Genomic DNA, 27,869 nt, shown 5'->3' on the forward strand with positions numbered 1-27,869 from the left:
GCAAACCCACTTACAACTGCTCAAAAGTGCCTTAATCACTCTGTCTCCATCAGCCCTTGTTCTGCCCAGCAACAAAATAACTAGGCATGACTCAAAGCTTGGATGCTGTGCACTACAATCACAGCAACATACCACTACACCATCTGAGCTGTGGGAATCTCTAATGCTTTTACAAACATACCATGCATGCTGGTCATTTAACATTAATGAAAAAATGTCATCACTTCAAAGTCCTGAAACTAGGACCTTGTGCACTACAATCAAAGCAACATACCTCTAAACCATCTGAGCTGTAGGAACTTGCAATGTTTTTTGCAAACATATCATACACAACAGTCATTTAACATAAGTGTAAAATATATATCCATAGTACTCATATACATATATATGTATATATAAATACAAATGTCTCTCTCTCTCTCTCTATATATATATATATATATATATATATATATATAGATATACACACACACACATGTATATGCATGTGTGTGTATGTGTGTGTGTGTATATATATATATATATATATATATATATATATATATATATATATATATAGATAGATAGATAGATAACCAACCTCTTACTGCAAGACATCTGGACAAAGCATGCCATACTTGGGGGACAAGAGGCTGGGAAAGCATGCCATACTTGGGGGACAAGAGGCTAGAAAAGCATGCCATACTTGGGGGACAAGAGGCTGGAAAGAGGGACATATCTCACATAATGTTGTTACAAACTGAAACAGCTGCTGGTGTTACAGGCTTTGTTGCAACATAACATCCCTGAAGGATATGATGTCTAAAACACTAATGGATGTCAACAGTTACTGACTACAATCCTCACATTACCCTACTGATTTCACAAAAACAGAAGTTGTCTAAGCAACAGACCAAACATAACAGGCAAATCTCTGGGCAGTCTGTGGACATCAGGACAGTTGAGAGGCATGTCAGAGACATATCACTGTCAGACATCAAATCACGCACAAAATGCATGTCCAGACAAACCCTGTTAATCTAGCAATCCACTTTGTGTATAACAGCAATACTTACTTACAATCTGTACCCAATTCTGGGGCTTTGTCCCCTATGTTGTTGGGCTGTCTCCACATGTCCTGTCCTGAGAGGTATTCCCACCTACTGTCTGTGAAGCTGTAGCCCCATACCTCCATAATGTCCTCCACACAGACAATGAAAAGGGGCAAGCCCGATATGAAGGACGTAATTATAGCACTGTGTTGCTGCAAACAGCAAGTGGGAGACACCAATTGGTGCATAGGCCATCACCTGCTCATGAGCATTACCTACAAAAGGCAAGCTGCTGCCTATGCAACACAGGTCTGAACCCATCTACACAAAGACATACTGTGACTACACAAACCTAACCATCTGCATTGTTGTGAGGAAACTCTTCAGCACTATAACAGGTATATCAAGGATGTAAGCTTGTAATGGAATACAGAAGGGGAGATGCAATAATGTCAAATAGGACATTAAACACTAGGTTGCAACAAAACCTGCTGGACTCGCATGCTGTTGTCTGGCACCTATGGCCATTCCACTCACCCTGTCTGCATTGACATGGATCACATCTCTGGCCCCTGAGTCACCCCAGCAAAGGTCAGCTCATGTATGACTACTACTGGAATGTCTGTTGTCCAATACTGAGTGTAACACTGCTAGGCCAGCTACCTGGGATGTTGTAATTACTCATATGTCACCTGTGAATGCTACTCTGATATATATATGCTTGTCTTACAAATGTAAGACACTTAAATAGGGTTTGTGCATAGTACACCACAGGTGCAGGAGTGTTTGTTGAACTGTATGTGGTATACTGAGCCCATACCTGACAACTGTCCAGAGTTTTGCGGACTGACCACATGTCTGCCTCATATTTGTAGTCAATACCTCATACAGTTGTGCATTGTCTGGCACATCACTGGCAACCCATTAAAGGCTGAAGTCATAACATAACAGCACACATTGGATTGTCAGATGTCATATCCTGCAGAGTAGACCTGGGAATGTGAAACTGTCTTTGATGGCAACTAAGTGTGTTTCAGCTAGACTTAAAGTGACGCTATTTTCTGGCCATTGCCCACCAGTGCCTTTGTGCAGATATCTTGCTCTAACAGGAGCTAGGTGTCTTATCATGAAACCCATGTCAATGCAAGTGTACCTTGTCCTGTAGGATGCCGACATTTGTGCAGTCACTGACACCTGCTTTGTAGCTGTGGAGAGCACACTAATCTTACCAGGTTACTCATCCCATCATATGTTTAGACCACAAATGAAGGCCTGCATAGCCACAGGAGGTGGAGTGTTGAACATTATCATACACATACACACTTCCAGGATGGCCAAACAGTATGACACATGGGAGACATCCTGAGTGCAGTTAACAGTTGACAAAACGCCTACTCAAATCATAGCTAGCTACAGGCCTCCAGACATGACTATGGACACCCACTCCACCTACTGGGACCTGCTGGAATCTGTCAGGATTCAACTGTCTACCCTGCTACTGGGTGACTTCAACTACCCAAACAGTGTGCAAGACCTATGCCACCTGAACATGAATGCACAGAGATTCTTCAACTTTGTCAATGGCAATGCAGTGAATCAACCGGTCAACACTCCTATGACAGATGGAAATATCCTGTACCTGGTCCTAACCAATATGAGTAGCAACTATAGCACTGCTACAGTGTCATCCTCCTTGGTAAGACCTGACCACATAGCCATTACTGTTCAGGTCACCATCTCCCCTGCCCACCCCCCCTTTACAGTGTCAAACAAAATTAAGTTTACACAAATGAATATGAACCTCCTCAGAGCAGGCAGAAGTAGCTTTACAGCCAACGTCCCATTAGCTGGAACTAGCAGTAGTGTCCAGGCCCACACCACAATAATGTGTGGGCACCTACATATCTGTATGTACTCAGCAATACCTGACAGGACAACATCATCTCCCTCAAGGTAGGGTAAACATCTGCGGTGGACAGCAGCAATGCACAAATACCATAATAAGTGGAAATAATTGCTGGACAGGGCCAAGAAGGAACAGGTGCCTTATTGCAAGCAATATCACAATGGTCTGCACAAGCAAATATGGTCACAGATGAATTACCCTAAGGCTATCTTTGATTGCAAATTGTACACATCCACTAGGGCCAATCAGAAGGCTTTCCACACATGTGTCTGCAATCCCAGAGGCAACACACAAATGTGCTCTTTAGTGGTAGTCAATAACACCACATACACATACAGCATAGGTATAGGCAACTGGCTGCAGTCAGAAGAAGTGTAAACATCACCCCCCTGTCCCCCATTGGTACACATGTGCATGTACAGCACCTGCCCCCTTCCCCTCATCATCAGGAAGCAGGTCTGTAATGCCCTCTCAAAGGCAACACACAGAAGTCTCCATAGGCCTGATACCATCCCTGGCTGCATCCTACATGAACACAGGCATGCACTCTCAGATCCATTACGCACTGTAGTCAACCACAGCCTGAGCACTGGTGTCATCCCCTCTGCAGAGAGGATAGCCACTGTCATCCCTATACACAAAAGTGGAGCAATCCACCAACCCAGCCAATCATATGCACATCAACATAACTAGAGTGCTCTGCAAGGGCATGGAAGGCAATATCAAGCACATTATCAACAGGGACATCAGCAACATCAAAATGCCTGGGACCATACAGCATGCTATTGTCAAAGGAATATCAGGCCTGTTAAACCTGTTCGACCTCTTTGAAGTGGTCAACAAACACAAGGACAAGGAGGATATGGTGAACATTGCCTACCTTCACCTAGCCCAATCCTCTCACAATAATCTTCAGGCAGCCAGGATACATACGCCTACACAGCTAGGCACCAACGTGCATGTTACCAGATGGGTAGCTAACTGGCCCAATGATAGTACCTACTCAGTCAAAGTAGTGGAACCCACCTCTAGTAGTACAGTCTTCCAAAGCAGTGTACCCCGAGGATTGGTCTGGGGGGCCTCTACTGTATACAGATATAGCATCTGAGGTACAGGACAAAAGCAGTGGTCTGTGGCTGACCAGATGTAGAGATGATTGCAAGCTGGCCACTGTCTTACATTCCCCTACTGATGTCAGCCTCCCCAAGAGACCCTCACCCAATTAATGACTGGTGCAAGAAGCATTTCCACAAACTGAATGCCAGGAGAGGCATCATTCTCCCTGCTGTGGCAGATGTCATCCACACTAAGCATGACAGTAATAATGTACTGAGCATGCAATCAGGTGTGAGGCAACTTGTGTACCAAGGTTGGTAGCAACCTGACAGTTTCCCACCATGTGGGTACCATTGTATGGAAGGCTGTCTACATGACCCACCTCACAAATACTGGTATGTCATCCAGGAATCAGGAAGCCACAACATCCCTGTACTCCACCCTTATCAGACGTATTACAAAGTACAATGGCTCCTTTGGCATGTACCTTGCTAAGCAAATGCAGCACTTACATAGACCACAGAGGTTCCAGACCAGGCAATGTCAGGGTCTGCAACACCTATCCTATGAAGGAGGGTTGAAAGCCCTGTCCCTGTACTCAATCTCATACAGACTGATCATAGGTGACCTGTGTCTGGCATACAAGGCCATGTCCAAACCAGCCTTGATGGCATTTCTGCATATCTGTAAGATAAATTGCACTCATGCATCATGTACGTAAGGCCCTCAACTGGTCTGTGACATGTATAGTATTTGTTGGCGGGATAGTGTAGTGTCCCACACAATATACTGTCTGAAAATACACTCGCTCCCCATGTCTGGCAGAGTAAGTATATCACCCTCTTGAAGAAGAAGCTGGACGACTTCATGGAAAATGGATGAGACACCCCTGGGATCCTGTGTGTGACCCAGCTGGGAGGGGACCAAGTGCAGACTTGGAAGGAGCATGGGCAAAAGTCTGGGCCAGGCTTATAAGGGCATTAGGGCAGATAGCCTGGCATCACCTTATGAGGCTATGCACCAAGCACCTTACATTTGTCCTGTATGTATTGCAGACTGACCTGCATTATTGTCTGAAATGAATCCCTGTGAGTCTGAACTGTGTATGCACTGCAGTGATAGTGTATAGTCTTGTCCCCTCATCAGTTATTATCACATATCGCTGCACCTTGTTATTGTGTGTGGTCTGTATAGCAGTGAGTCAGCTCTTACAGTACATGCATATGGACTTGGTGGCACTGTATAGCTCACTCCAATAGGCTTGGTCTTGGACACAATTACTATTCTGCTACTAGGCCCATCACACAGTAGGATTTGTCACCCTTTGTTGTGGGCCTGAGAGTAGCAGTGAAAGAGATGGATTACAGCAGGCAGAAGTACCGTAAGGTCTGCCCTGAAGGGCCCATAGGTGTCACAGCTGTGCCAGACTGTACCAGGAGTGTGTGTGTGTGTGTGTGTGTGTGTGTGTGTGTGTGTGTGTGTGTGTGTGTGTGTATCTCAGCAAACATAATACTGCAGGGTATTAATTTACATATGTTGTGTTCCCCTCGCAGGTGAAAACAGAGGTTGGTGTCCCTCCCCCTCATAACCTGATGTCAGTGTCTTAGTAGACTCCCATGACAATGATGGTCATAGTTAGGCACAAGTGGGGTTGTCAGTACCTGGATTTATGCCATTGTTTGGTATCCCACTTTCATCCACCATGTCCCTGCACACAGTCAATATGCCTACACATGCCCAATCCCCAGCAGCCATGGACAATGGACAGGTTAAGGGTGGTGGCATGGAACAGGATAGTGTGTTGAGTATGGCGAGTGTGAGTGTAGACATTAGCCATAGGCAGAGAACAGACGAGTTCACACACAGGTGGATGGACAAAGGTGCTCAACAGAGCACTGCTGCCCATCAAGCCCCTGTTGTAACTACCATAGCAGGAGTCACCAGACATGTTGCAGTCCATCATGGCGTCACATGCGTGTACTGACTGCAACACTAGACAGATCCTCAGGGTCATGCATCTAGTGCTCCCTGCCACACATGACATCCTCCACGGCAGTTGTGATGCCATACGTCATCTTGCCAATGTTCTAGATAGATAGTTGGGTGAGACATTGTCACTGCTCGACCGTGGTGATGTGGTGGGAGTAGGGCATTGGCCAGGTGGACGTAGGTGAGTGACATGATCAGCTGTGAGCCCACATGGCCATGCACATTCACAGTCTCGTAGTTGCAGTACCAACAACACTACTGAAGGGAGGGTGCTGTCCACACCGCATCAAAGCAGGCCATAGGCACATTGAACTGGCCAGTCTCATCAGGGAAGTGAGTCCAGTAGACAGCAGTCACCATCAGGGAGTAGTACTGCATCTGTTCTTGGGCCTGGTGGTGCCAGTGATACTCCTGGCAGACCCAGTTACCACATCCCTGCCAGGAGACAGTGAACCATACATCCTGCTATGTACAGTCCACAGCTATCCAACTCCCTGCATCAGGCCTCCACATTGCTTGCAGGTGTGCAGTCGAACAGTCACACATTCCTATCCCAGGCCAGTCACCACCAGACACATACAGCTCCTCTACACAGCCCAGTTGAACATCAGCCCTCCAGACACATACACACACACACACACACACACACACACACACACACACACACACACACACACACACACACACACACACGATGTTACAGCCATATGGCCCAGCTTAGGCCTCTGGCAATCTAACACCACACCCTGTGCATGTGATGATATGTGTGTCACAACCCTGTTATCCATACCATCGATGCATGGACATGCTCATATGGGTCTGATGCACAGGGTGACTATGGTACAGTGTAGCAATGTCACGCTGTGTAAGGTGCGGTCTGCTGGCAGTAGTTATGGGTACACATTGAGATGTATGTACCTCATTAGCCATGATGCACTATTGCTGTTAGTACTGCTGACTGCCTGCAGTGTCATGCACTGTATTCTGGCTGTGTTCCAGGTGTCTGTGTGCCTGCAGGCTGTGGGCCTGCTGACAGTAACAATGATGAGTAAGGTGGAGTGGAAACAGTCACCTTTTCAGAGCCAAGGTACAGCTGTACATATACATGTTTACCAGGTGTGTTTACATGCAACAGTGTGTGAGGGGCAATTGTGACCTTGCATACATACCCTTGACACAGCCAGCTAGCCTGCATACATGTCACCTGTGTGCTCCATAGGACCGCAGGCTCTCACATATAGAGGAGGTTACTTAAGTACTGGCACTAGATCTCTCACCAGCTTAGCCATTACATTCACTGAAACAGATTCAGCTATCAGCACCTGTTGCCCATGCCCTGCCATTTCTGTCACATCCACTCAGCCATCATACAGTTGATGAGGGCTTGCATGGTAATGTGTATGACAGGTTTGGGGTACGTATTCCTGACACAAGTCAGCCTGTGTTAGTCTAACCTGACAATCAGCATGTGTGTCTGCTATCTCATATGCATGGCTGGCATCTTGTGCTGGTAGTGTACACAAAGTCTTGTACATGGGGCAGCTGATGAAGGGCTGATCACAGCCCCTACCTGCACAGTCTATGAATGACAGTGCTAGATACATAACACAGAAAGCACAGTGCTACTGTAGTGTGGCAGTGTCTTCCACTACTGCTGAAGTGGGTGACAATTGCAGGAACTGCTAAGATTGGCAATGGTGAGTTCAGAGGCCCTTAACATGTTAGGGCCATCTCACACACACATGCACACCACTGCATGGGGACATGCATTGAGACACACATGCACATAGAGGTGACACATCAGATTAGATGACCTACCCATCTATTAATGTACAATACACAATGATACAACCATTGCACCACAGTGGCTTGGTGTTAGACACTGTGTAACTGTGCTTGTATGGTGGATGGGGTCTACTTAATTTGCCCTAATTTCCAATTGACTGACACCCATTCGCCCGAGACCAAATGACTGACATTTAATTTGACCGACACTTCATTTGCCCGACACTTCATTTGACTGACAATTATTATTGGCAAGTAAATGGAATATGTACCCTTCCCCACTGTAGTGAGACCCTGGAGTTAGAATATATAGTTAGGGTGTGTGGGGGGCACAGCCTCCCACAATGGGGGGTGGTGGGATATTTGATGAAAGAGAGGGATTATGGTTATGGAAGGAGTCAGAGCCCTGTATCCACACCTTTTAAGAGTGCCAAGGACAAACTGAATTGTATTCTATAACCCAAAGGTTGAATCAGACGAAAAAGGCAACTTTGGATCTGAGGTTAGGAAAATATACATTTCATATTGCAGGAGAGTATATACAAATAATTTTTCATCGCTTTTCCTTCATTATTTCAGCATGATTCTAACTTTTGTGTGGTGTGATTCCATCTCTGACCTCCAGCAGAGCTTCTCTCATATACCTGGGGAAGGACGAAGACCTGGAGTCTGAATGGCCTTTGTTCAGGACCTGAAAAGTTGAGATGGTTACAAAGGGATGTGGCCAAAAGTTGGCCAGTATTTGACATGGTGCTAACCCTAGGATCTACAGGTGGACACCAGTGCAGTGGTGTGCTATTAATTTAAAGAAAGAAACCCTACCAACAAAGTAAGAAGGGGAAGGTGCTACTCCAGATTTGAATAACAGTTCCCAAAAAGTCAAAAAGGTAAAAGCTGTGATAGTGACTGATGCAAAGGCCCAGTTATGAGACATATTTGATGAGGACATGAAGATTGCTTTGCAGGTGTCCAAAGCATTTGCTGACTCACCAGCAGTGTGCAGGATATTGCCCAGACTATTCTCAACAACAGAAGAGAAAGTTACATCGAACTGGATATTGTGAAGAAGCTGTGGGACCATTCTGAGGAGTTCCTGTACCTGACAGATAAGTTGTCCTCTGAGGAGGCAATGCCAGAAGCAGTGAAGAACCTGTGGCCAATTTAGACAATAAGATCACTGCAATGATTAAACAGTTTCACTCTGGCAAGGTTGATTAAATGGATGAGATTCAATCAGAAATGCTGGAACATAGCTGAGGTAAAAAATGGTTAGCTCACATTTTCAGTGTTTGTTATCTGCAAGGTTGGAACAGAACCTCTCAACTGGAAAATTGTGGTACTAGTCATTTTCTAAAAAAAGGGGAGTCTTCTGCCTCCCCTGGCTATGCATAGCAAGTGTAATCTCCTGATCTGTAGGAAGATGTATTAAGAAGTTTACTTACCACCACATATAGTGTTAGCAGACAGTAACTCAATTGAATTGACACCAATGGAGACTGTTAAATAGTTTAATGTCCAAACTGTGCAGATCTTAATACAAGATGGCATTCAAAGATCAAATAATGATGCTTTGACACACTCTAGCAATAGACATGTGGCTGCAATGGAGTTTAACACACAACTGAAGAAAATGTGGGAGAAGGGAGGAGTTAACTAACAGAGCTAGGCTACAGGAAAACAGCTAGGACAAAATACAAAAAAGGCAATTTCTTAGCTGAACAAATACACAAGCATGTGTAACATGACAGGGAGAGTTACAGAGAGTTCATACTTTTTAGCCTCAGTGGGAGAGCTTGGAAAAATATATGCCAGGGTCCAGGAAAGCGACTTTCTCTAACAGTTAATCTTATGACTCAGGAACAGCAATACCAATTCTGTTCTGGCTATGGAACAGACACAGTTCTTCCTCAGCTATTGAAGGAGTCATGGGACATTGCCAGTGCTGGCTGTGTGTGTTCTGCATCTTGGAGGAGGCATATGACCATAATGCTGTATACGATGTTTTACATTAGTATGGGGGCCCATGATTGCTGCCTCACAATAGTCAATCCTTGCATTCGTGGAGTGAATACTCTGCCTGTATTCTTGCCACTGAGTTGATAAATGCATGGTAAGTATAAGTACACACCACATATGCACTTTATCTCCCCTTCTGACAATGATTTACAAGTATATCAAACCATATACAAGTACTGACAGGTATCCATTTTGGGCATTTTGAGGTTGCAGGCTTGCTGTTTGCACATGATATCTTCGTAGCCTTAACTGATGTGTTGTCCAGTTTAGACACACTGAGGTTGCATTTTTGTTGTTTGCATATGATATTGTCTAAACCTTAACTGACTTGTTACTGCCAGCACTGACTGGAGTGAATCACTGTAGAATGCGAGGTGTATCGGATGAAAATCAGCAACTGCAAAAATCCAAGGTCACAGCTCTCACCTAAAAAAGATTGTACTGCTTTCTGTGGGTGAGTCAAGGAGACCGCAGCAACCTTAGCTAGAAGAACTGAAGTACTTTGGGGGTTAAGTTCATGAATGAATATACAGGGGATCAGCCGTATGACCAGCTGATGGAGGTAATATTGTTAGCACTGCAAGTGCTGTACTAGTGTGTTTGTGTGTGTGTGTGTGTGTGTGTGTGTGTTTCAGGGAGGTGACATGTGAAAAGAGTCACAGGAAATTCTTAATTTAGCAGTCAATGTTTCCATCTCCATTTTTATGTATCCTGGCAAGCCTTTGGTTGATTTATATTTTTACCCTCTCCCGAATAAGCTGCATTGTTATATTATTAACCACGAGACACATTTGGGAATTACACAGTGACAGGGTTAAAATCACCTGATTCCAGGAATCCTAGTGGGTGATCTTCACTTTCTACAGGTGTTAAATACTAAAATATCTGATTAAATAAAATGCCATTCAGCCTGTCTTCTGTGGTAGCTGGTTTTGGGTATGACGTTATCAGTACAAGCAGAAAAAATTAGGTTCTTTCATAGGGCAACTTGTCTCACTTTTCACAACAGAGTGAATAATGTGGAAGACTTAAGAGTACGCCTATTGCACTTCTGTGTGCACAGGAGTAAGTTAGAGTGGTTTGGCCACATTTTGTGAATATCCCTTGGGTGTCTCCAACAAGAAATTTAACAGGCACAATAAACTGAGAGGATGCCCCTGTGAAACACAATCAACTGGGAGAAGGCTTATGGGGGAACACAGCACATAATGAAATGTTTGTCCTTGCAACTTGCTTGGGGGCATCTGGACATCCCACATGATGAAATGGAGACTCTTGCTGGGCATATGGAAGTGCATTTTAGTCTTGTCAGCTTGCTAGTATCACAACTTTCACCAGAACAAATGATGTATGAAATGGATGGATGAATGGATGGATGGGCGAATGAATGGAAGCATGGACAGATGGATAGATATTTGGATGTCTTATATTTATCTGAGACACTAGTTTCAGGAAACAGCCATTATTTAAATCAGGAGCAGTAAGAATCATGTAGAGCAGGTCTCAGCATGTGCACTGTGCTCACATAGTTCCTTAACTGTTGCATCGTGCTTATTGATTATTTAAATCGAGCTCTATCACGGGCAAGTAAACATGAAGAAAAAACGCTGGTTTAGTAATCAAAATGGATGGGGCAAGGAGCAAAAATGCATTTTTGTCTAGTTTTTTTCCATCTTCCACAGATGAAAACCCTCATTGCAAGCAGTAATGAAAATGTATGTATTGCCTGTTAACTAATGTTTTTTCTATAGAGTGGATACATTTTCCTTCCAAAGAAATGCATTGCACTAAAAGGAAAATGTAAAATCTGCTAAATTCCACCACATTCATCAGTCACAGTAAAACAATAGATCACTGCAGACACCAAAAAATAAACAGAAAGGTACCCTTTTGCTTGGCACTTTTTTATTTAACAAATTATTTTAAAACTAATTTCCTTATAAACTAGACATAATTATTCTAATATAATATTTAGAGCAATTATGAAAATATAAAGCACATCCATCCTGCACATTAAAAAGTACCTGCTATTTTTTATTTATTTTCATGCTTATAGTGACAGTTAATGTCTGAAAGTTATGTACTGCAAACATGTCACCATATACATGACTGTGCACATGAACAATATATTACTAGGTACTTCTCAATAAACCACATGAAGTCAGAGGACCAGAAATAAGTATACATTATATAATGCCTTACTTTAAAAAAGTAAAACATTCCATTTCAAAATAATGAGTGTAGAGTATCAATTTATCCTGGCAAGCCCATGGGTGATTTATATTTTTACCGTCTCCCTGATATGCTGAGTTGTCATATTATTAAACAATAGACACATTTAAAAATTACACAGTGACAGGATTAAAAATCATCTGATTCCAGGAATCCTAGCGAGTGATTTTCACTTCCTACAAGTGTGAAATACTGAAATAACTAGTTAAATAAAATGCCATACAGCCTACCAGAGCAAATTTGAAACCATTAAAAAGCTACAGTTCACAAAATACCACAAACCTAAACCTCTCCCAAAAAATTCTTAGACATGCTTTTATGACATAAAACATTCAGTGACATATTTGTAATGAGCTTAAGTAACTAACTAACTAAATAAAATATATTTATCTGCTACTTTAACATATGGCTGCTTACAGAAATCAAGGCAGATGTGAAAAGTGCACCAGCCTATACTTACCTGTCTCCTTATACAGGTGCTGTATCAGCACACAGATGCAAAGAGTGTAGCAACATATACTTACCTATCTCCTTATACAGGTGTTTTTCAGCACACAGATGTGAAGAGTGTAGCAGCATATACTTACCTGTCTCCTTATACAGGTGTTGTTTCAGCACACAGATGTGAAGAGTGTAGCAGTATATACTTACCTGTCTCCTTATGCATAGGTTCATAGGTTAGTGCTAACCTAACTGCCCTTGCGAGCCATTTTAAGTCTAGCCAATCATCCCTTGTGAGACTCAAACCCTGCACCTTGTGTGTGTAAGGCAAACACCTTAACCATTAGGCCACCCTCTCAGACGTGTTTCCGTACAGCTTATCAGCACACAGATGTTCTACACACCACAGATAAAATAAAGCAGGGTAAGACAATTTTCTTTTATAATATTTTAGTAAATTAATAGTATAACAGCAGTAAATCTCTTTCATGTGTTGAGTATGTAGGATTTACTCATAGCATCATAGTTTACTTTGTAAAACTTTGGCACTACTTGTGATGTCTTGATTTACAAATAAACACTACTTCCCCTGCACTCAGAGAGACTTATTATTGAATAATCTAACTATATTAACATATCATATGGTCTGTATATGTCCTTTAAATCTCTGCTGCTGATACAAAACTACTGTTTAAAGGGACAGTCATTCCATTCATCATAGGTGATAGGAACACATAAGTCAGTAGTGAAAAATAACTGGAATAATGAGCACATTTGAATATGAAACAAAGTGAGACACTGACTTGTAGAATCCTGTGAAGATAATCCACTCATCATAGTAAACACTCTCTTTCATCAGTCCAAGAGATGTCTTTACACATGAATATTACAACATTGTTAGTACTAACAATCAGAATAAATATAAACTTTGAGTCAGAGATGGAAACGTTCTATGGACAAAGCCTGCTGCTGACTGTAACTCAGACCATCAGCTTCTTATTGCAAAGAGGTAACTTGGAGAAAACAGGGAAAGCATCCAGGCAAACTTGATACAAGCTCAACTATATCACAAATAGTGAAAGGGAAGACTAAATATAAAGGCTTATACCTGGTGTATAGAGCAGAAGATGTGATACTGTCCAGGTGATAAGAAAAGATTCCAAGTACAAAGAACATAAAAAGGCAAAATGGCTTTCTGTGGACACTTTAGAAGTGGCAGTAGAAAGACAGAGAGCAAATGAATGACAGAAAACAATATGTCAATCTGAATGCAAAGTTCCACAGAGGAGAAAGAAGATATATGGAAGCATATTTAAATGAACAATACAGCAGAAATAAACAGCAGACAGCAGAATGGAAAAAAAAACTCTTCAAGAACACTGTTGATATGAAGGGAAAGTTCAGGGTAAAAAGGGGCATAATAAAAGGCGAAAACAGGAGGGACCTAACAGAAGAAGAAGAAGATGTTAAGAACTGGTGGTATGAATATACAGATTTATTCAAAGACACTAATGTCACTGAGATGTGCAATGGTATTCTCTCTGACATAGCAACAGACTGCCTGAAGAGTAAAGTTAAATTGGATGTAGAAAGCCTTGCTAATAACAAGGCTGCAGGAAGGAATGGAAATCTATCTGAACTGTAGAAAATCCCGTAAAAGATGTAATACAGTTCTGTTTGCAATTTTCGAACAAATCTGAAAAACACAAATGTTCAATTTATATTCCAACATTAAAAATGACAATGCTAAAGGGTGCTCAAATTTCCATGCAACTGCAGATGTTTTACATGGTAGCAAGGTAGTTCTTAAGATCCTAAAGCAAAACTCCAGCAATACATGGACCAGCAACTGCTAGATATACAGGCTAATATTAGAGAGGCTAGAGACACCAGAAATCAAACTGCCTCCATCCACTGGATAATGAAGAAAGTTCCAGAAACATATTTAGTTTTGCTGTAGTGATTGCTCTAATACATACACTTTAAGAACCACACAAACTGTTGCAAGCTGTTAGTGAAATGGGGATACCTGGTTCACCTTTTTTGCCTCCTGACGAATGTGTATGCAAAACAAGAACCAACAATTATAACTGGTTATGGAATAATTGACTGTGCCAATGATGTAAAAGAGGGGGCGGCTCATGCCATAGGACTGCAGCACTGCAGCCCTCCCACCTAAAAAACAAATGAAAAACAGAACAGAGAAACAAAAAATCAATTCCCGGACATGTACGCATGTGGCATCTCAGCCCCAAGATGCCCAGAAGTCTGTGCAGTGATGACGTCACAAAACGGAGGCACTCCAGACTGCAGCAATCGCAGGCAGGACCAATCGCGGAGTTGGAATGCAAGGAATACTTTGGGATGGACCAATTGCGCAAGGAATACAGGTAAAGGGGCTGTTCGGATATTGGCGGCAACCAAGCAGTAAGTGGAAGCAGTTATTCAGCTCGTCGGTGGGGCTGGGGCTGTTCAGATATCATGGAAGCAGTTATTTAGCTCGTCAGTGGGTTGGGGCTGTTCAGATATCATGGAAGCAGTTATTTTGCTCATTGCTGGGGCTGTTCGGCGACAAGGTGTGTGTGTGTGTGTGTGTGTGTGTGTGTGTGTGTGTGTGTGTGTATAAAATGCCCCAGTTACTGTGTACTGGTGGCTAGAGCAGACTCATGGTGGTGTGGTAGGGAATACCTCAGGCTTGAACCCTGTACCTTGTATGCAGGTGTTAAGGGCCTGAATTCCCTTCCCACCACCATTTGTAAATAAATTTGCAGATTTTTGCCTCATATTTGATCTGTTCTGTTCCTCATAATATCTGTGGTTTCTAAATATTTAAATGCTTGATGTTTGATGGTGCAGTGGTAGCATTGTTGCCCCACAGCTCTAGGTTCTCAGGTTTGATTCTAGGCTGGGGTGTCTTCTGTGTGGGGTCTGCATCTTCTCCCTGTGTTTGTGTGGGTTTGCGTTTGTGTTCTCCCATGTTACAAAGACATGTCTGCATTATTTCTTCCTGGGCCTCTGCTGAAAATTGCTTTTTTGTTCCAAGTCAGACTGTCCTGGTTAACAAATGTTAAATAAAAGTGACAGGCATTTGAATTTCAGACTTCAGGTTTCTGAATGTTTAATTCCTTACATATTTGATGGTGCAGTGGTAGCATTGTTGCCTCACAGCTATAAGTTTTCTGGTTTGATTCTTGGCTGGGGTGCCTTCTGTGTGGAGTCTGCATCTCCTCCCTGTGTTTGTGTGGATTTGCTCTGGTGTCCTGCCATTTTACAAAGACATGTGTCTACAGTATTTCTCCCTGAGCCTCTGCTGAAAATTGTTTTTGTTCCATCAGAAGCAAAATTGACAGGCATTTGAATTTCAGACTTCATATTCTTCAGAAAATACATAGTAACACAACCTTTTATTCTAGTAATTTTCTAAGTTTATAAGATGAATATTTGAAATTTGTCCCTATTTTTGGGACTGTATTTCCCCCATTATTGGCTTTGTCCAGGTTTTTAGTGCTAAGGTTGACAGCTATGGCAAGAACTGAATTCACTGAATATGTTTGAGGACTGTATTCCTCATTACTGGGTTTGTCCAGGTGTTTTGTACTAGGAGGTTGACAGCTATGGTGAGAACTGAATTCACTAAATGATAGCCATTTAAGTTTCAGTCTTTCTCTCTCTCACAAAGCAGCTGATTTGGCGTAGTGGTATGTTGCTCTAACTGTTTTGCACAGGGACATTGTCAGTAAAATGTATGGTGGTAACACAGCATTTTATTCTAGCAACTTTCCAAGATTATACAAGCAATATTTAATGTGTCCCTGGCTTTTGACCCCCCCCAGTAAATGTTGGCTTTTTCCAGATTTATTGTGCTGCGAAGTTGAGATGCAGTTGAGTATTGAGTAGATTTTACAAGGGGCTGAGAGCTGCAGGGGAAGAGAAGTTTAGTGCTGCTTATGCTGAGTTGGCTTGCATTGTTAATAGCAGAACAGGTTGTGTACTTGCTGTTGATGCAGAAGGCTGTGGGTTCTACTCCCACAAGGGGTGGATGCTGCCGTACTGAGAATGTCCTTCTTGGTGAAGATACTAACTATGAGCCTGTTATCAGTTTGCCATCCATTTCCTCTTGAATATTACTAGCTTATCATTTTTTAATGTAATATAGGCAATTTATTCCTCAGGGGCAACAGACACTATTTTTCGATGAAACCATGAAATATAAAGGTGTTTGCTAACAGCAACCTCTTCATTAGTTACAAATTTCTTTAATGTGGAATTATTTAGATGACTTTTACTTCAGGGATTGTGCATATTTACTGATAATGGACTGTAGATTGTGCATATTTACTGATAATGGTGGACTGTAGAATTGTGCATATTTACTGATAATGGTGGACTGTAGAAGTCTGAGTAGACTTTTATGATGGAAATGTTCTGAACTGGGCAGTTTTGTCATTATGGGTGCATGCGTTTTGTTTTATTGCTTACTGGAAAACTGTTCAAAACAAATTTAAAATGCCCTCTAACAACTGTACTGTATTGTACAAGGAATATAATTTAGTACAATCAGGAAGGTGTTTCAAAGGGCACATGTAAATATGCAAGGGGCCTATGATTTGAAAACAGCCCAAAATTAATTTTTATCTGCCACTGGCAAAATGTATTTTCTTTGAATGTGGGTTTCAATGCTGTTTCAATGAATGTGAGTTTCAAGGGCAGAGAAGTTTTAATGCTAAGTCTGTTTTCATTGTGAGACTGCATTGCTTTGTTTAGCAGATGTCTTAGCGTTTGTGCTGCAAAATGCAAAATAAAACTTTCAAATGAAGTCCAAATCATCATAGAAGTAAAGCAGTATGCACATTAGTGTTTATGGTAAATGGAGTGAAATAGCCAAGTAATGGATCATTGGAATGGCTGCAGAGGCTCCATTCAATGATGATTTTGTGAGCGGGAAGGGCGGCAAACTCAGAGGCTCAGCTGAACTATACCTCCCAACTGTCCAGATTTTTGAATAGATTTTTGCTTCTTATTTTTGGTTTGTTCCTCATAAAATTTGTAGTTTTCTGGCAAATCATTTAGGAATTAAGTCACTAAATAATGATACACTGAGTTTCAGACTTCATAACCTTCAGAAAAATGCATGCTAAAGTAAGACCTGTTATTCTATCAACTGTCTCAGTTTATACAAGAGCAATTTTTAGTACTGTTTATATGTTCCCCCAATATATTTGGCCTTGTCCAGATTTATTGCATTAACATGTTGATAGGTACATGCAAATAAATTGCTTTATAGAATTAGGCATAGCCAGCCTCTCAACTGTCCCTGATTTTGGCTCAAAATGTTGCTCTTTCCCCTAATAATCCCTCCGCAAAATAGCAATGTTGGAAGAAAACATGGAGGGTTTACCATTAAGAAATAACTGTAATAATCAAAGTTATAGATTACTTGAAATGCATGTAGATTATTTTATTTTGTCAGCTGCTCAAGTTAGCAGTACTAATATTAAAGTGTCCCTTCTTTGATAGGTTCCCAGGTGTATTGTGTTGTTATTTTATATTTTTGAATCACATTTTTGGACCATTTTTCACAAAATTGTGCTTTTTTGGCAAATTACTGAGAAATCATTAAAGACTGAAGTTAGAAAATAATGACATACATTTGAGCTTCAGATTTCATACCGTTCAGAAAATTCATACTAATGCAAGACCTATTCTATTATCTTTCTAAGTTTATAAGAGCAATATTTAAAAAATGTCTTTATTTTTGGGCCTTTGTCCCACTTCTATGTATGGCTTTGTCCAGATTTCTTGCTCTGAGGCTGAGAGGTAGGACAAATGTGTCAGGGCCATCACAGTCAGCCAGAGACATTTCAAATTGTGACATACTTGTTGCACCCCACTGCCCCATGTAGTGACTCTGGATGTGTCCAAGCAAGGCAAGGAGTAGTTATGCAGTATAACATGTGCAGTGTCTCCCCCCATCCAGGGTAGACACAAGTACTACAGTGGCTTTTCATCTGTCCTTGATTTTGCAGAATGGTCTGGTTTCTGTCATATTTTTGTACTGCTGATTTATGCTTATTACTCAGAAAGTGCATGTTGTTCTGTGTTTAAGTAGCAATGCTTTAGTGACCATAAGATAAGCTTGTCTGAGATCGTAAGATGCAAGTAAGCTTTAATAAACATACTGTTAAAGAATTGCCAACATTGAAAGCCTTTCTGTTGTTGCCATGCAGAGAATACTTAACTAGATAATGTATAAGCCTTGGGTATTGAAGGACAGGATTACATTATTTTCAAAAGCTCATTACACTTGTTGGAGACTTCCAGTCATCTCTACAGGCTTTACTCATAAATTAAACAGAATGGCAATCATGTGTAGTCCATAACCTGTGCAGTAATCCTTTAAGCAATGTATCTTGAGCTTGTTTCTTGTTTGCTTTTCATTTTTTACTTTGATCATGTTTTCCCCATGAAACAAGTAGATAGTTGTCAGGCAGCAGGTCTTTTTTGGATAAGAAACATTTTTACAAGTGGGGGCATCACAGAGATTTCTACTTTCAGCATGTTACTTGGTACTTTAATAAAGCTGAATATAATTTATAATTAGAACTGCAGTGCAAGAAGAAGTGGTTTGAGTTGAGTGCTGCTTGTTTTTCTTATACTTGATTTTGACTGGCATTCCAGTAATGTATTTAAAAACTAATTTATTTTTTCATGCCTCACAACCTTTTGTTTCCATCTAGATATTAAGTAAGCTGTCATGCAGCCAATGCATTGAAATATTTTTATTCTTCTACACTTATTTTTGTCTTGATTGGACTCTCATAATGACGGTTTGGCACCCAGGGCAGCGTATTTAATTAAAGTTAGTTTTTGTGGTTTTGAGCATAGCTCCTCCCATTTCTAGTTGGTCACACCTCTTCCCATTGACCCCACCCATTCAGCTGTCTCCTGCAGCCCCCCTTTGATTTGAAGTCACCAGCTGCCACTGATTGTGATAAGGCTGTATACTGTCAACTGCTTGTATAATTTATATGCAAATATATCATCTGAAATATTGTGTTATACAAACCAGATGGCGGAGTCAAAACTACCAGGAAAAATAAAATACTAATAACTTCATATAAGCAGATGATACCAAATTGATTGCTGAAACTGAGGAAGAGTTAAAGATCCTCTTGATGAAGGTGAAACGTAGAAAGCACAAAAGCTGGCTTGTTGCTCAACATAAAAAAATACATTTTTTTTATCTAGCCCTACCAATTTGTTGCAAATAGATGGATAAGAAATGGAGGGATTGAGAGATATTATTTTCATGGGCTCAACAACAGTAGCCATGAAATTAAAAGACACTTTCATCTTGGAAAGAAAACAATGGCAAATATGGATATGGTTTTGAAGAGCAAAGACAACCCATTACCAAAACTGTTGTGCAGCTATGATTTTCCTGTTAAGAATACATGACTGTGAGAGATGGGTTATGAGTAGAAAATCGATGTGTTTGAACTGTGGTGTTGGAAAAAAACTTTTCACATTCCATGGACTGCAAGAAGATCTAATTAGTCAATATTTAAGTACATAAATCCAGACTGCTCACTGTAATGCCTGATAGTAAAACTAAGATTCTGTTTTGGCCACACAATGCAAAGATAAAATTCAATAAAACTGAACGCAAAAGGAAGGCAACACAGAGGCTAAGATCATAAGTAACATTACTGAAATGATGAATATGAATTTGCAAGAACATAAAGAAGCAACTTTGGCAAAAAAACAGCTCGGCATACTGAAATCCTTGATAACTCAATAACAACAAATGTTTAGCATGCTTCAAAAATTACTCCTCTTTCATCAATAACTATCAAACACTGAGTTCAAAGACTGAAGCAAGACTGATTTTAATTTGCATATGTAAGTGATCATTGACTTCTTCTATGAATCTAGTAACTTCAGCTGTCAGAGAGTTTGACATAATCGATGCAATGTCATGAAGTAATTTCTTCCTGTTTTACATTTTTTTTTAATTTATTTATTGACAGATAAGCTCTCACACTAATAATTCTTTTAATGGACAACTTAGGAGCACTGAAATGTTAAGTGATTATTCAGAGGCACACATTTTTCAACTAGCAACTGAAGGAAGCAAACTCAGGACTATGAGATGAAGTCTGTTACCACGTCACAGCACTGGCCCTCTAAACTAACCTATCAGGAACAATACAATGCATAATAATACATTTAATGATGCATTACACAATGAAAATGGCCTGTAATTAATACCATGAAAAGATTTAAAGTGTGTTTGTATAATGAAATGAGAGCTCTCAAGAACCGTAACTAGCAAATTCTGTTCATGTTGATGGCAACAGTCTAATTGAAATATAGTTATTTTTTTCTTTCTCTTTACATATCTTTTAGTAATTGGTGTCTTATTCACTGCTTCGATACTTACCTTTGCCTGCATCCTGGCCTTTCCTGTGATGAAGTCATATTTCCCATAAGAAGCTGTTGCTACCCCTTTTATCAGGGATGTTGAGGCCCCTTCACCAATCCCAAGTGTAAAAAACCTAAACAATAAAGAAAATGCTACATTAAGCTGCATAAATTCTGAACATCAAGAAAGTCAGTAAACGTGGCTGTGCATCTTAACGACTGTAATCATTTTAAGTGTATTGGTCATGTTCTGAAATATCACTGTGTTACAATTAACTTCATTCCCAGTTATATTCCACATGTTAAAGCTGCAAGTGGTTTTGCAAAAAATGAAGATTGCAGTGTGCTGTCTGATATTTTAGGTTCACTGTTTACTCTGTTTTACTCTATAACCACACCCACAAAATGATGTTATGGTAGATAGTTGGTCACGAATTACAATCAACTTCAAAGCATCATGGGCAAACAAACACTCAATTGTTCCATTGCGATTTCACTGCTACATTATCACATATGTTAATTTTCAAAGTTCCACCTACAAAAGCTAGCCTTTAACTTGTCTTTGTAGGAAGTAAGAAACTCTTACTGATGCATTTAGCATGGAAATACAGTAGTAAAACATTGTGGGTTCAGTTGTTCACAATGTCATTTTAGAGGTTTTCTGTTCCAACAAAAATGTCAGAGAGTTATCCTTATCAACAAAACAGAATGCAAAAACAACACACTTTTTTTTTGCATCAAAACTGTACATTTTGTATTACATATGGAAGGAGGTTATGTCTAACGCCATAGCTTTAAGTGCACTTTCCTCAGAATATGATCAATGTATTTTAACTAATCAAGGCTAACAACTTTCTTGGAACTAATTGGTGCTAAAGGACAGACTTTGAGTACCCCCAGTATAAGCCAGCATGATAAGCATTAATAGTTCAACTAATCAAATAAAGTACCAGGGTAGTTACCATACTATAAACCTCAAATAACATTATTAGAACTAGAATTAATTTCCTTTTCTGTTCCTTATGGTATGTTGTGTTACTACTTTATTGCACAATATTGATAAGCAGTTTGATGTTACTGCTGCCTTAGAAACAGCAAGCAGTATATACTGTGTATTACTACTGCTACAACTGGATTTGTTTGTGACAAGCTCCACAAAAAACTGTTTTTGTACAATAGAATGAAAGAAAATCTCAGCAAGCAGGATTACCATAGGTTTATAGGTTGGTACTAGGCTACTGGCCCTAGGGCCTATACAAACCCAGCCATAACAATTCCCTGGCTATTTCCTTGTCACAATATTTACTTCCCTCCCTTTCCCCACGGATGGACAGTGACTCTGGATATATAGCCCTGTCAAGGCTGGTAACTTAGAATGTACTTTCTGCAGGGGGTGGGGGAGACACTAACTAGAGACAAAAATAAGGTAATTTAACTGCCGGTGAGTCCATTTTAAAAGGAATAGACTTATTTCTGAGAAATTCAATAACACAAAGGATTATGATCAAGTTACTGATCATAACCAGTTTGTTTATGTGTTTGAGAAATGTTTTCAAGAAATTCACATTTAGAGCAAAGCTCAAGAGGTGTATATCTTGAAATCATTTTGAGAATTCTCTAACGAATAGTTATAATCGAAGGCTTGACCATAATTCCTTGTATTACATAGAGCTTTACCTGCCTGAATGTACTTCAACTCACAGAAAGAAAAAGGTATAGGTGCACAGAGTGTTTTAGTTTAGAAGCTTTAACACTGACACACAGACAGCTGACAGAAATTAATTATCAAATTAATGAACAGCTATAAAATATGAAAATCACTTCACTATGCTTCAGTTTTGTGTGTGCGCGCGCGGCGGGGGGGGGGGGGGCAGCATAAGAGATCCAATCAGCAGATGTCAAAGGTGTATAACAAGTAACGGCCTTGTAGTACATGATGCATCTTGACTAAGCTCTAAAACTGGGAAAAAGATAAGCTTTTTATGTACTACATTGTCATAACAAATTTTGTTATCCACTATTTTCAGTGCTGTTGTAGTCTGTTCATTTGGTAAAGCACATACATGGCCACAACAAAGCAGCTACAACAATCTAAAGCAGCTTTGAAAGTTGAAAACATTTCTCCCTGCTACACAAAAATGTCAGACTGAACGTATGAAGCTGTTGGTCCATTAGAAGTGTGTTTGGCTTCTTCTCGCTGTCTGTGTGGGGGCACTAACCATTTCATGGCTTTCTAGGACAAAACTCTTCATGCTTCAACACCTTTTTTTCTAAAACTACTTCTATATTAGAGTAACTAAAGCAAGATATACACCATAGAATTATAATGAGGATTCTCAGCTCATAACCAGCTAATTATGTACTCGCAAGGCAGATGTCAAGAGTTGCCTCTTGAGTTTTGCATTATTCCACTTTTGAGGTGTTTTTCTTGACATCTATGTTTCAATCATAAAACAAGCTCATTTTTATCTTTCTGCAATTTCTGAAACATACTCAGCATGTCCAGTGTTCTACCATGATGTTACTGGTGGAGGCAAAAGTGAAAGATGCAAACAAAACAGCAAATTCTGCTTGGAGAGTTATTCCCATTTTAAGATGGCATTATTGCATGCTGGTGCAAATAATCTGACAAGCAGTGCACGAAGAAGATTGGTGAAAGATTAAAAATAAGTCATATAAAGAGTTACAGGAAGGGATGCAGACATTTCCATAATAAGAATAGTGGAAAGATAACTAGGAGAATGTCTAAAGAATGATACAACTGATGGACTTAACAACATGAAGGAGGAAAGAAAAAAATAGCCAAGAATTTTTCCTAGGAGATTTAAGTAAGCACGTTCTTTAGCTTTTCAGTTTGTATTTTCCATTCAAGTCACAGTATAGAAGAGCAAGTCAAACATCACACACACACACACACACACACACACACACACACACACACACACACACACACACACACACACACACACGCCTGAACTTTCTACCTGATACTCACCTGCAGAGATACTGGGGATCACCACTGTGAGAATGAGTTCCACCGTGATACTGAGGGCCACAACCATGAGGATGAGTTCTGCAGTGATACTGGGGACCCCCACTGTGAAGATGAGTTCTGCCGTGATACTCAGGACCAGCACTGTGAGGATGAGATCTGCAGTGACACTGAGGACTATCACTGTGAAGATGAGTTTTGCAGTGCTTCTGAGGACCACCACTGTGAAGATGAATTCTGCAGTGATACTGAAGACCCCCACTGTGAGGATGAGTTCTGCAGTGATACTGGGGACCCCCACTGTGAAGATGAGTTATGCAGTGATACTCAGGACCGCCACTGTGAGGATGAATTCTGCAGTGACACTGAGAACTATCACTGTGAAGATGAGTTTTGCAGTGCTTCTGAGGACGACCACTGTGAGGATGCATTCTGCAGTGATACTGAAGACCCCCCCCACTGTGAGGATGAGTTCTGATGTGATACTGAGGACCACCACTGTGAGGATGAGTTCTGAATTGATAAGGAGGACCCCCACTGTGAGGATGAGTTCTGATGTGATACTGTGTGAAGGTGAGTGACTATCCGATGGCACTACTTTTGTTGGCATTACTTCCATTTTGTCCTTATACTAAAATAACAAGAACAGACTATATGTGCGATGAACTTTAGAGCAATTTTTTACAATTTAAAAATGCTTAACTATGAAAAATACTTTCATAGTTTCATAGGTTGGTACTAGGCTATCGGCCCTAGGACCTATACAAGCCTAGCCATAACAATTCCCTGGATATTTCTTCCCACAATATTTACTTCCCTGGACCCCTGTCTAGCAGGGTGACTGATGTGATCCCCAGGGTGAATTTCCTATCTCCCATCCAGTCGTCAAGGTTCCTTTTGAAGAGGGCCAAGGAGGCGCTCTGCTTGACATGTATGGGCAGTTTATTCCAGAGTATGGGGAGTCTCTGGGTCAGAAACCTATCCCTCCAGCATGTTTTGTTCATTGTGATGAGAAGGTTTAGATCCCTGGAGTGTGTGGCTTTGGGGGAATTGGGATTTGTTTAAGTGGAACATGTCCAACAGCTCAGGGTGTGACATGGCCTTGTATGTTAAGCAGAGATCACCTCTGAGTAGACGATATGCCACAGAGTATAGCTGGGGTTTTTTTATACGGTCAGTATAGGGCATCTGCTTTAGGTTTGTGATTCTTTTAGTGAGGTATTTCTGTGGCCTTTCCAGCTGCTGCAGATGTCTTGTGAGGTACATACCAAACGGGGCATTGTACTCTATAATGGGTCTAATGAGGAATGAATACAGTGGGACAATGACCTCTTTTTTCAGGATGAAAAGCCCTTAGTGATGAGGTGCACCACACAGAAGGATTTTCTGACTGTTGTGGCGATGTGGTTATCAAAGGTGAGACCACTGTCCACCTGTGTCCCTAAGTCTCTCATCACACTTTCTGTGTTGAGTGTACTGCCACATATGTGGTAATTCATGGCTACATGTTTTTTCCCAAAGGGGATAATTATACATTTCTTGGCATTAAGCTTGAGCCCATGGCTCTGGCCTCAAGCATCTGCTTCTGTAAGGCACGTTTGTAGAATATTCACATCATTTGGGGATTCAATAATGGCTCCCAGTTTGTAGTCATCTGCGAACTTTGTTAGCCAGAGTCCCTTAGTGTTGGCCTGTACTTCAGGGAAGTAGATGCCAAACAAGAGCGGTCCCAGGACTGAACCCTGAGGTACTCCACTTGTCACTTGTCTGGAGCTGGATTTGGAGTCAGTTACTTTTACAGTCTGGGTTCTGTCAGTAAGCCAGCTGGCCACCCATCGAGTGATGTAGGGATTTATGCCCAACTTAGTAGGTTTATCTATGATTCCAGAGTGGGGGATGATGTCAAAGGCCTTGGTGAGGTCCAGATAGGCTGTGTGGACCACCTTACTCTCATCCACAGCTCTGGAGACTGATTTGAAGAAGTCAATTAGTTTCAGGTGACAAGATCGGCCCTTCACAAACCCAAACTGAGTGGGGTCCAGTGTTTCAAGGTTGCCAATGTCTCTGTTTATAAGTTCCATGATAATGTGTTCCATGCCCTTACAGATCAGGCTCGTCAGACTGATGGGATAGTAGTTCCCAGGATCCAAGGTGGATCCCCCCTTGTGGAGTGGGATAACTATAGCTGTGCGCCACTCAGTGGGCACGAAGCCTGAGGTGAGGCTATGATTAAACATGACATTTAGGTGAGGTGCCAGTTTATTTTGTAGTTCATGTAGTACACAGCCTGGGATGTCATCTAGTCCCATGGATGCTGTATTCTTAGCTTTGGAGAGTGCAGTTTATACCTGTGTGACCATGATTACCAGAATTTGACAATCTTTTGGTATTGAGATGGGCCCTTTAGGGGGTGAGGGGGGTGAAGTAGGCACTAAATCAATCTGCCAGGACATTGGTAATATCCTTGGGATCAGTATATTTAATGCCATTCTGTTGCAGCTCAGAGCATATCTGAGCATTGCCATTTAGATTCTTGACATAACTATAGAATGCCTTGCGGTTGTCTTTGGAATCTTTGGCAACTTTATTTTCAGATTCATATTTGATTAATCCATCTGAGTACATTTCTAAGTCACAAGGTTTTCATCCATGGCAACAACTTTGGGCTCTTCTGTACATGCCCTGATGTACAGAACCATTCTACAAGGAATATATTTCAAGCCACTATACTGATAAAAGGTACCACAAAGGACTGTTTCCTCGCATAAGTATTTAATGCTCTAATTTGCAGACTACAACTAGAGCTAGACCATTCTATTTTCCCATCAGCTTTTGGCTAGACTTCACCATCAGTTCAAAATCATCAAATTGTCCTTTCACCTGTGCCATTTTTGATCTGAATTAAGGACAACCTGTCAATCTAAAATAAAAGGAAGAAAGCAAAAGTGCTCAGCTTGTCAGCTAAATAGTGATTTCACAGTCAGATAATTCAGTTTTGGGTTGTTCTTCATATTACTTTTATTTTGCTTGATTCACTGTGTTTTTTTTTTCAGCAAATCTAACAGAACTAGTATGAGGTTCCTGCTTCTGCCTTAAAATTAAAAGTTTTGGATAAGAGTGCAAAGTGCTTATATTTAAATTATTGACCCTAAGACTACATTTTAATGACATATTCTACAACATTAGTTGTCCCAGAACACTGGAATCAACTTCAGAAGCCGCAGTATTTGATTTATAAAATTCTAGCTGAAATTTCCCAAGATGACTGACTACACGTTCAGCAAAAGTAAACACGACTCACCATTCAAGTGTTGCCAAACAAGGAACTGACTGGCATATCCTACTGAAATTAATTTTCTTGTCTGGTAAAAATAAAATAATTAAATTAACACGGAATACAAACATAATTACTTAACATGAAGTGCCCATTGTTAGTTATCTAGATTTCTCTTCTGGAAGTGGTATTATATCTAGCTTTAAAGGAAAACTTCACCTTAGATCAAAAAATCCATTTTATCACCCTGTCTTGATTTTCAGAGCAATATTACACTTCAAAATCACTCTGTTTCTTACAGAATTTGAATGTTTTCTGCAAAATGGCTACCAACGTGGCTTGACATGTCAACATGATCTTGTTTTTCTTCAAGTGTTTCTCTTTCCCATAATCCATTTCAAGTCTGCTTTACATGAATCATGCTAGCTATATAGGGAAGTACTATTGTATTCCCATCCCAGTGACATATAATGGAATTAGTGTCAGTCATTGTCATCTTTTATAGCTTCTGTAACATGACTGTTTCTTTTATTTCTTGAATGTCCCTCAATTAAGTGTGTCTCAGAGCTTGTTTTACAGTATATTAAGGAGATAGCTGCAATAAAAAATAGCTAAATTGCAGGCCTTTGTTCATAATATCTTTTTGTAGTCCAAGATGAAAAGACAGTCCACTCTCTCCATACACTGGTAAATGTGATTCTACTTTACAAGAATTACAAGAAA

The 27,869-nt window shown here is 40.7% G+C and overlaps 1 protein-coding gene across 2 annotated transcripts in view; it reads right to left on the reverse strand.

Annotated features, from left to right (window-relative positions):
* Positions 1-27,869, reverse strand: part of LOC122809692 (von Willebrand factor A domain-containing protein 5A-like) — a 1,295,998-nt gene that overhangs the window by 682,621 nt on the left and 585,508 nt on the right. For both annotated transcript variants that reach the window (XM_044081369.1, XM_044081368.1), the window contains exon 11: positions 20,900-21,014. In XM_044081369.1, the coding sequence (XP_043937304.1) occupies positions 20,900-21,014 (115 nt within the window). The remainder of the gene's footprint in view (positions 1-20,899; positions 21,015-27,869) is intronic.

Source organism: Protopterus annectens, chromosome 8.part0 (genome assembly GCF_019279795.1).
Source record: "Protopterus annectens isolate FY-2018-M chromosome 8.part0, PAN1.0, whole genome shotgun sequence".
NCBI lineage: Eukaryota > Metazoa > Chordata > Ceratodontiformes > Protopteridae > Protopterus > Protopterus annectens.